The sequence below is a fragment of the Grammomys surdaster genome, unplaced genomic scaffold (genome assembly GCF_004785775.1).
Source record: "Grammomys surdaster isolate TR1022 unplaced genomic scaffold, NIH_TR_1.0 169, whole genome shotgun sequence".
Classification (NCBI taxonomy): domain Eukaryota; kingdom Metazoa; phylum Chordata; class Mammalia; order Rodentia; family Muridae; genus Grammomys; species Grammomys surdaster.
Window position 1 is genome coordinate 7,469,447 of NW_021604617.1, and position 10,248 is coordinate 7,479,694.

Consider the following 10,248-nt stretch of genomic DNA (forward strand, 5'->3'; position numbering starts at 1 on the left):
GAGGCCCCAGTCCAATAGGGACACACCCCTAGCACAAGTCTGATGGAGGAGGCCCCAGTCCAATAGGGACACACCCCTAGCACAAGAGTGCCACCAGACATAGTCCTTGTTCTTCTCGATGTTTTCTGGTCTCCAGGGACGCCCAGGATTTCAGGACAGACCCAGGCTCTGCCCTCAGGGAAACAGATGCAGACACAATCAGCTCACCAAGCTCTGCAGCCTGAGAGCACAAACTACTGAGGCCCTGAGAAGGTCCAGTATCCAGAAAAGTGATGAAGAATTATTTCCCCCAATAATAGTCTTTCCTCCTCTTTTTCTCCTCCCTGGACACTCTCCTTTTTGTCTTGTTTGGGTGATGGGGTCACCACACCTCCACACCACTTCCTACCTCAAGCACGTTAGGCAAGCACTCTACCACTGAGCCACACCCCTGCCCTTTATTAAGCCACACCTCTGCCCCATTGAATACCTTTTAAATAGCACTCTCCATGGTACTTAATTCTTAAATACCCTACTTTCCACACACAGATTAAGCATGCCACACACACTTAAGCCCCACTGATGAGTCAGCCAACAGATACAGTATTCACTGTTACATCCAACTTTTTGTCATCGGGACTTGACTTTGACATCTGTAGATGTACCAGACAAGTCATGGCTGTGCCAGGATGCATGGGGCCTGCAGACCACAGGCTGGACATGGATGGTAGAGTATCTGGTCTCTATACTTAGAAATGAGATGTGGCACAAGCCTGTAATAGCATGAGGGAGGCTGAGGTAGGGAGATCCAGAGTTTAAGACTAACCTGGGATACCTAGTGAGTTCAGGCTAGCCTGGAAACAAACCTCATCTCTAATCTGTACCTGTAACACCAGGGATGGGCTGGGAGGCACACACACACGTGTGTGTATAACACAGAGAGAGAGAGGGGAGAGGGAGGGAGAGAAAGGAGGGAGAGAGAATAAATAAGAATGAATACATGAATGTGTTCTGTGCCCTTCATAATCCAGTCTGTTGAAGAAAGGGCAGAGCTAGTGATTGGCAGGGCAACTCAGGAGATGAAAGAGGGTACAGTTAAGACCCGGAAGTCCCGTCTGCCCTTGTTTCCAACATGCTTGTCACTATAGCTGAAGCTCTGAGGTCGCCTCTTCCCTTGTCAAGTAAACAGGCCTCAAATTCACCTTGGCTCAGCCCAGGGTTTTGAGAACCTTTTCCCTGCAGAGCAGCAGAGATGGGGATCACCTGGAAGAAGCCTCTTGGGGTCCTGGGTTCATTTGCGCCTTCATTTTCTGTCAATCGGTGAAGGGTAGTTTTGCCAGCCCTCACCCTAACCAGAACGGAACAGGAAGTGGTAAGCGGTTGCCTTGGCAGCCAGGAAGGCTGAAACCAGTGAGCCCCTTGTAGAGTAGCCTCGGGTTGGGAAGGGCCTTTGGGGATTGGTTCCCTTCCAGTCAGAGCGGAGGGACCGGATGTGGCATCAGCGTTCCGAGAAAAACGAAATTTAAAGTGTGCAGACTTGAAACAAGAACCCATACCAGCACCAGTCAGACAAAGGCCAAACAGAGGTCATTTCTGTGAGGAAATGAAGTGTTCATCCTCCACAACTAGGAAACCCATTAGATAAAAGCCAATATAGAGGATACGGCTACATCTTAGCCTGGCTAAGTTCTGCCTGGGGCCAGATATTAGCGGGGGGGACATTCTCACTGGTCTCTGGTAAAGACCTGCCGTTCAGCCCACAAAACATTAAGATAGTGGAGCAAGAAAAAGCAATATGGGGACAGACAGGGAGAAGTGGTCCTTTTCTTCTACCAAATCCCTCCTCTCACCTGAGGCACAGTCCTGTAGCGACAGTAGCAGCAGCAGCAACAGCAGGAATGCAAGAGGCATGGCTCCATCCAGATGCAGTGTCACAGTCACCCCAGGAATCTGAGGTTAGGACCCTGATCTCAGGCATGCCACCTGACCACCCAGGGTTGGATGTCAGGCTCTAAAAAATACAGTTGTCTATTTGGGGGAAGTGAGCCAGTGTGGCACACAATGCCCCAGTAGAGCATATCATAATTGTGGGGAGAGGCCGTGAGGGCGGGGGCTATACGTTTCCGCCCTCCTCCTCAGAACTTCAGGCAGATGTGGCTGCTCCACCCTGTCTTGGGGCCCCTGGGCCAGAGAAAACTCCAGAACCCCACCACCTCTGTGACAGAAAACCTGATCCATCTGGGGTGTCTCCTCATTCCAAGCAGCTGGTCCACACAGGGACATGAAGGAGAGGCTTCTGGAACATTCTGTAGAGACTTTATGGGATCCTCTGGGTTCTGAGATTCAGGAACAGGTGATCTCTGGCAGGCCTTGACGCTCCTTCACGAGGAAGGTCTTTAGTCTGGTAAAATGGATTCCTTCAGTCACTCTGAGCCTCCTCTGTCCAGGCTGATCACAGTTGCAAATAACCTCTCATGGACACATGTGTTGACTTATTTTTGTCATGGGGGAAAAAAGATGCAAATTTTAACACACACACACACACACACACACACACCCTCTCTCCCTCTCCCTCTCTCCCTCTCTCCCTCTCCCTCTCCCTCTCCCTTTCCCTCTCTCTCTCCCCTTTTCCCTTTCCCTCTCTCTCCCCTTTTCCCTTTCCCTCTTCCTCTCCAAGTATTTCCCTGGCTCTGTCCCTCCTGGGTCTAACTCACCCAGCAGCTCTCTCTAGCCTTCCACTGCTCCAAGGCTACCAGACTTCTGGAAGTGAGGTAAGCCTTCCCCTCCCCCACCTCCTTTCAAGTTACCCCGCCCTCAGAGCCCCTCCCTCCCCTTGTTCTTCAGGCTTAGGCAGCATGGAGTACCCAGTTCTGCCTCTTCAACTTCCTCCCCTCAGCCATATCTCTCTTCTGCAGCCACCCGGCTCTAGCTGAAATGACCCAGCATTTGGCTCAAGGCTCCACCCATCCCTCTGTCTTCAAAGAATCAAAAGACTCTACTGCTGTCCAACAGCGGTGCAACCTGCTCTCATGGATTACGGAAGCTCAGGGGACCCCATGATTGTATGGGATGCATACTCTACTTGTTTGGGACACTGGACAGAACGTCCTGCCATTTACACAGTCACAGTCTTAACAGGACTTGAACTCTCAAGTCCCAGGCCAAAGGAATTGTAGCTTTGCTCTCTTCAACTTTCTCACATTATTCATTCATTCATTCATTCATTCATTCTTACCATGTGCTTGCTGTGCATTGCCCTGGACACTATGGGGAAAGGGATGAAGCACTCCTGTCACTGAAAAGGTTCTGGTATGACATTCAACAGGACACTGAGACACGTTATCTTTTGGTATTAATGCTGTGAACAGAAATTCCTGGAAAGATCTGCACCTGATGCTGAACCTTCTACAAGGCTGACTGACGACTGACTGACTGACTGACGACTGACTGACTGGCTAGAATGTCAACTGACACACTCAGGACTCTGCTTTCTGACTGTGAATCCCACGCTGCTCCAAGCTGCACCCACTTTGGCTGCCCCATCAAGATGGACTGTACCCTAAACTGCACTCCCAAACCAATGGAGCCCACTGGCAAGATGGCTCAGCAGGTAAAGGAGCTTGTTGACAAGCCAAAGAACCTGCGTTCTATCCTCAGAGTCTCAGTGTTTGGTTTCAGACCCTGGAACAGACAGCTGAGGTGCATATCTTATACCAAAGCAGACCTGGCCTCCAGGTTCTCCCTCAGTCTCTCCCTGGCACACCCCCACCCTCTACCCAGACCTTACCAGCCAGGGGCTGGGCTGCCCTTCCCCCACAGGCTCTTCCCTATAAAATTCAGTCTTTTTGGTCTCTTTGCCGCCCCCTTTTCTCCTCTCTTCTCTGCAAGTCCTCTTTCTCTTCCCTCATCTCCCTCCCCATGGCAACTTCTCTGGCCTTTCCTCGGGACTAATGAACTTTCCCACCCAAGAGCAGCTTCCCAATAGATGTGCTTTCATACAGTCTAATCTGGCTTGAATTAGTTCATTTCATCAGAGGAGAAATAACTTATCACACATGACGGAAGGAAAGAACTGACTCCAGTGAGGTGTCCTCTGGCTGTCACACACACACAGACACACATGCAGACATACACACACACACACATGCAGACATGTACACACAGACACACATGCAGACATATACACACAGACACACATGCACACGTACACACAGACACAGACACACATACAGATATATACACATGGACACACGTGCACACGTGCGCACACACACACACACGCACATGCACTTACACTTACACTTTGATGAGGTCACCCTGAGGAAAGGTTAGCTTTGCAAAATTCAATTCAAATGAGCAAAGAGAAAGAATGGCTACTTATTAAGACCACGTAGGTACATCTGTTACTATCTGGTTAAATAGACCTGTATTCTTCTTATAATGATGTCTTTAGTTCTCATTCTCACTGTTTTGAGACAAGATTTCATTTACCCCAGGATTAAACCCTCTGTGTTGAAAAGAGTGATCTTGTACTTTAAACAATAAGATTTTTGATCAGGTGTGATGGTATATACATTTAATCTCAGCAAAGAAAAATCAGGCCTCTGTGAGTCCAAGGCTAGCCTGGTCTACATAGTGAAAATCTGTCTCAAAAATAAATAAATAAATAAATATTTTCTAAATCTATATCCATATCTATATATGATGTCTGTGAGTGTTTTGCTTGCATGTTATACATGCACACTGCATTTGTGCCTGGTGTCTGTGGAGGTTAGAAGAAGGCTTTGGGATACCCTGGGCCTGGAGTTACAGATGCTTGTGAGCTACATGGGGGTGCAGGGAATGGAACCCAGATCCTCTACTGAGCCATCTCTCTAACTCTTTAGCTTCATTATTTTTTTTAAAGACTGCCTCAATGACCATGGGGACTTTGGAATGAAGACAGCCCATAGCTGAGTTTTCGTAGCCCTTCCCAATAGCTGCTTCTTGCCCTCCTCAGTATGTGACCTAATTAATATCTTTGTGACCAAAATATATTTGCAATGCACAAATAGATTCTACTCCCCAGCATGGAAAAGGCTAAGAGTGTGGCCAGATAGCATCTGAGGCCTAGACCTAAGACCTCCTTACTTTGCAGAGACTTCCTACCTGCGGTTCTACCACTATATTTCAAAAGTGCCTTGATGTACAGTTTTGCTTGTTATATTACTATAAAACTTCACAGAGTGGCTGGAGAGATAGCTCAGCTACCATGAGCACTTCCTGTTCTTGCCGAGAACCTGGATTTGATTCCCAGCACCCATGTGGCAACTTGCAACCATCTTAACTCCAGTTTCAGGGATCTGGTTCCCTCTTTCTGGCTTCTAAAGGCAGTAGGCACGCATATGATGCTCATACATGTATGATGACAAAACACACACACATGCACTCACACACACACACAATCTTTCTAAAAAAAAAACTGTAAGGAAACATTAACAGGTTAAAACATGTTAAAAACAGATTAAAACAGGTTAAAAATTTGGAGTTACCTAGTCTGTACTCCTAGACAACAATCATTCTTGCTTAGCTCCCAAGTAAATTTGTATTGTACTCTCTGAGGTAAGCAGTGTATTTTTGCACCTAAGGCGCCCTAGACATACAGGCAGACAGCAGCATGGTCAGGATCTGAAGAAAGCTCAGAGGTTCCAAGTTCCACCCATGGTTGGTGAGTACTCATAGTACCTGCTTGCAATTGGGCTGTCTCTTGAGTCAGCTCCGAATGTGGGGACAGGGACAGCACAAATCTACAAAACAAGCTACTTTAACTCTGAAAAACAAAAGAACTTGGTTTCAGAAATTGTTAAAGTTCAACCAAAATGGAGGAGCCGCACAAAATGGCATGGCCCTGGCTAACTCGCCGCTCACCGGAGACAAGTTGTTTTGTTCATTCACACTTTTCCAACATTCTTTCCCAGGACTCACACCCCTGAGTTTAGGAGCTCTCCCCTCCCCGACACACATAGCATCTTCCTCCCTTGTCAGGGGCAGCCTCACTTACACAGTGAAGGCCTAAAATCAGCAGTAGGCCTAAGTCAGCCTGCTAACACAAGGTCTTGGTCTCTGGAAAAACACTGAAACAGATGGCTGTAAGATATTGTAAACAAGTAGCTTTGGTGGAAATTTACCAGCCTGGATAGTCATAGACCTTGTGGATAGGTAACCTTGGTGGATAGTACCAACTTAGATAAAGACAAGTGATTCATAAACAGAGTCATGGTGATCTCTCCCCTGAACCTTCACCCAGCCAATACCCTGTTCTGGAAGATATCTGTACTCCCCCTGAACACCTACACTCCTGTGTCATCCCCTTCCCCACATCCTGCCTTTTTGCGTATATAACCCGTGTGTAAAAAAGTAAAAATTACGATTTGATCAGCCTATAGTCAAGCCGTGGTTCTTTGCATTCTCCTGTTTCCCCCAATCTCTCTTTCAGGCGACCTCCCCAGACCCCTGTTTATTGCCCTGCTGGACGGGGCACTCCCTCCCTTCCATTAAAGCAGTGGTTTCATACATGAGGGTTCACGCTCACCCCTGTGAGAACTTTATCAGCTGAAATCTCTTAGGGACTACTCTAAGTGTGTCCAGCATAGAGTGAGACATGGTAACTCCTGGTGATGGACTTACTGGTGGTTATGAGTCATTCAACTTGGGTGCTGAGAACCAAACTCTGGTCCTCTGCAAGAGAACAGTACACCTTAACTGCTGAGCCGTCTCTCAAGCTCCTGTTTCTTTTCTTTTTTCCAGGTTGGTTTTGTGCACTGTGTATTCAGATGCTGAGTTCTGTGCCACAAGGTAAGGTTGCAGTCTGGACATGGCATTGTATTGACCAATGTGCTGCAGAGAATGCTCCCTAATAATCTCTGATTGGGTAATAGAAGGCTAGAGCCTGTGACTGGGCAGGGGAGAGAGGAAGGTGGGACTTGAGATTGAGTAGGTGTCTTAGTTAAGGTTTTACTGCTGTGAGCAGACACCACGAACAAGGCAACTCTTATAAGGACAACATTTAATTGGGGCTGGCTTACAGGTTCAGAGGTTCAGTCCATTATCATCATGGCAGGATCATGCCAGCATTTAGGCAGGCAGGTGCAGGAGGAGTTGAGAGTTCGATATATTCACCTGAAGGCTGCTAGCAGAATACTGGCTTCCAGGCAGCTAGGATGAGGGTCCACACCCACAGTGGCACACCTACTCCAACAAGGCCACACCTTCTAATACTGCCACTCCCTGGGTCAAGCATATTCAAACCATGACAGTAGGGGTGTCTCAAGTAGAGACCATGAGGAGAAGGATATAGGAGAGAGAAGAAGGTTGCCATGAGAGAGGCTGGACCGTGAGTGAGTGGCCAAGAGAAGCTTGCTCTAGGACACGCATGAAGCAGAGTTAGTCAGGCGGGACTAAAAAAGCAAGTAACACAGGTCTATAGCTGAGATGTAGGTTAGAATAGCTCAGACTCTGTCCTACACAGTGTCAACAGTTTGTAAATAAAGTACCAGGTTTCTGTCTCCTTTATCTGGGAGCCATACAGGCTAGAGTGGGGCAGTGTGGTGGTTTGAATACGCTTGGCCCAGGCAGTGGCACTATTAGATGTGACCTTGTTGCAGTAGGCGTGGCCTTTGCAGTAGATGTGGCCTTGTTGGAGAAAGAGTACCACAGTTGGGGAGGGTTTTGAGACCCATCTCCTCTCAGCTCCTCCCCAGCCATGCCTGCCTGGATGCTGCCATGCTCCTGCCTTGATGATAATGGACTGAATCTCTGAACCTATAAGCCAGCCCCAATTAAATGTTGTCCTTATAAGAGTTGCCTTGGTCATGGTGTCTCTTCACAGCAGTGGAACCCTAATTAAGACAGGGGAACCCCCCCCAAAAAATGCTTCTAGACTTTACATTCATTTTTCCCACTTAAAAATTAAGCAAAATTCACCCTCTTCAATGTGCAATCCAGAGGTCTTTGTACCTAGTACTGTAACTGAATTCTGCCACTTCCCCCGAACTTCCCCATAGTGCTTAGTAGTTCCTCAGCCCCTGATAAACCCTGATGTAGTAGGCATTCTTCTTCTAGTTTTTCCTTTAGGAAGTGAAAATTATATAGGATGGACTATTTTGAGTTTTTTTGTTTGTCTGTTTGTTTTATTTGGTGGAATCCTATATATAATTGTAATGGCTTATAATTTTTGTTATATCAAAGAAAGCTTTGATTAACCTAAGCTCACAAACTTTTAACCATTTTATAAGATATAATTCACATACTGTAAAATCCACTCAGTAAAAACCATATATTTCTGGGACCTGGAGATATAGCTCAGATGTAGAGTGTTTGCCCGGCACACATGAAGCCTTCCTTGGTTTTCAATCCCTAGCACCACATTAAAGGGTATGGTGGTATACGAATGTAATCCCAGCACTCAGGAGAAGAGGCATAGGTTCAAATTCATCTTCAACTACACAGAAAGTCTGAGGTTATCTTGGGGGTACATGAGATCCTGTCTAAATAACATGTATAGCCCTGATGTCTTCAGGGACTTCTGGCAAGACAGCTTCCTGGAATTTCTAGACAGGCTTACTTCATGCAAAGAAGGATGAAAGAAAAAAAACAAATAAAAAACAAAACAACAACAAAAACCTTAAATAGGTACTGTCTAAGTCAGTGGGCATGGCAGGCAGGGGGTAATGGCTCGGAGAGTATTGTGCTTACCACCCAAGCACTAGGACCTGAGTTGGTATCCCCAGTCCCTATGTAAAAGCTGAGTGTAATGTCATGAAGTCGTCATCATGGCAGGGATGAGTGGAGACAGGTGGATTCCTGCGGCCCATTGGACAACCAGCCTAACCATATCAGTGAATTTTAGTTTCTGCAACAGAATCTGTCTTAAAACAAGGTGGATAACCATTGAGAAGCTTATGAAATATTGACTTCTGCCCTTACTCAGACACACAAGTCCACATACGTGCACCTGCATTCATATAAGCACACACCCACATGCATGCATAACACACACACACACACACATACACACACAAACACACACACACACATACACAAAGACAGAGAGACAGAGACACACAGAGACACTGGAGGAACGACTCCAGAACATCAGAGAAAACCACAAAGACCTAAGATGATCTCACTTATAAAAAAGGGGGTTGGGTGCTGTGTAAATAAATAAAATCAGCCTCTGGTGATCAAGCCGACTATCTTAGCTGCAGTGGCTCTACCTAGCCCAGCCTCCATGTTTCTTGGCCTGAGGCCACGTACATGCTGCAGCTAGAACTGGCCCGCCAGAAATACCATCCCTGCCAGCTTGAGAGATGGCTCTGCCAATCTTCCACACTATCTCTGCAAGGCAGGGCATTGCCCAGACCATTCTGTCATCCATGCGGGCCCAGTAAGAGAATGAGACTCTAATTCTTATAGATTAATCAAAGGCTTTATATGTTTGATAATGATTAATAACAAGATGCCCATACAAAGAGAGTTGTATCCCAATTAGCTAACCTAATTATAAGTTTATAAGTTGTTCCCCACGAGTGCTCTCCATACCTGTGTGGTTCTCCATCCTCCTACTTCTCTGCCCCTTCTAGCTCCTCCTCCTCTTCCTTTATTTCCTCTTCCTCTCCTTACCCCTCCCACCTTAGCTCCTCCTACAGTTGGGGTTTGCTGAGAGATGTCTCAGTGGGTGAGAGCACTGGCTGCTCTTCCAGATGACCTTGGTTCAGTTCCCAGCACCAGCATGGCGGCTCACAATGGTCGGTAAATCCTGGTGTCCTCTACTAGTTTCTGCAGACAACTAACACGCACACGCCGCACAGGTGCACGGGCAGACATCCAGGCAAAACATTCTACACGTATAATAAAAAATATTTTTTTCTTTTAAAAAAAGGAAGTGAAACACATTGCGTGCCTGTTCTCAGGCTTCATTGGCATACTCTAGGAAACAACAAAGTCTTGTCATGACAGGGAAAGGTAAGCTAGATGACGTCAGCAACCTCAGAAGATACCACAGACAGTAGAAGATTTTGCTACTGGAGGAGCCTGCAGACCTCAAGGACCCTGAACCCACTGTAAGGGACACATACTTCCAGCACTGCTACAAGGTCGGAGTTCAACCTTGAACTCTAGCTAGGCTAACATTACATGGTATCTTTGTAAGACTAAACCCACTCTTAAAAACAACAACCAACCAAAGCAAAGCAAAGCAAAGCAAAGCAAAGCAAAGCAAAGCAAAGCAAA

At 46.8% G+C, this 10,248-nt stretch overlaps 1 protein-coding gene across 3 annotated transcripts in view; it reads right to left on the minus strand.

Moving 5' to 3' along the window:
* The window catches only part of Treml2 (triggering receptor expressed on myeloid cells like 2), a 19,199-nt gene extending 9,617 nt beyond the window's left edge, over positions 1-9,582 (minus strand). Inside the window, exons 1-3 of one of the 3 annotated variants that reach the window (XM_028766730.1) lie at positions 9,559-9,582; positions 2,209-2,470; positions 1,830-1,990 (exon numbers count right to left, since the gene is read on the minus strand). In XM_028766730.1, the coding sequence (XP_028622563.1) occupies positions 1,830-1,890 (61 nt within the window). In that variant the 5' untranslated portion in view covers positions 1,891-1,990; positions 2,209-2,470; positions 9,559-9,582. Of the gene's footprint in view, positions 1-1,829; positions 2,471-2,693; positions 2,746-9,558 lie in introns of those variants that run through there. The other 2 variants (XM_028766728.1, XM_028766729.1) reach the window with 2 other exon arrangements.
* Positions 9,583-10,248: the final 666 nt, after the last annotated feature.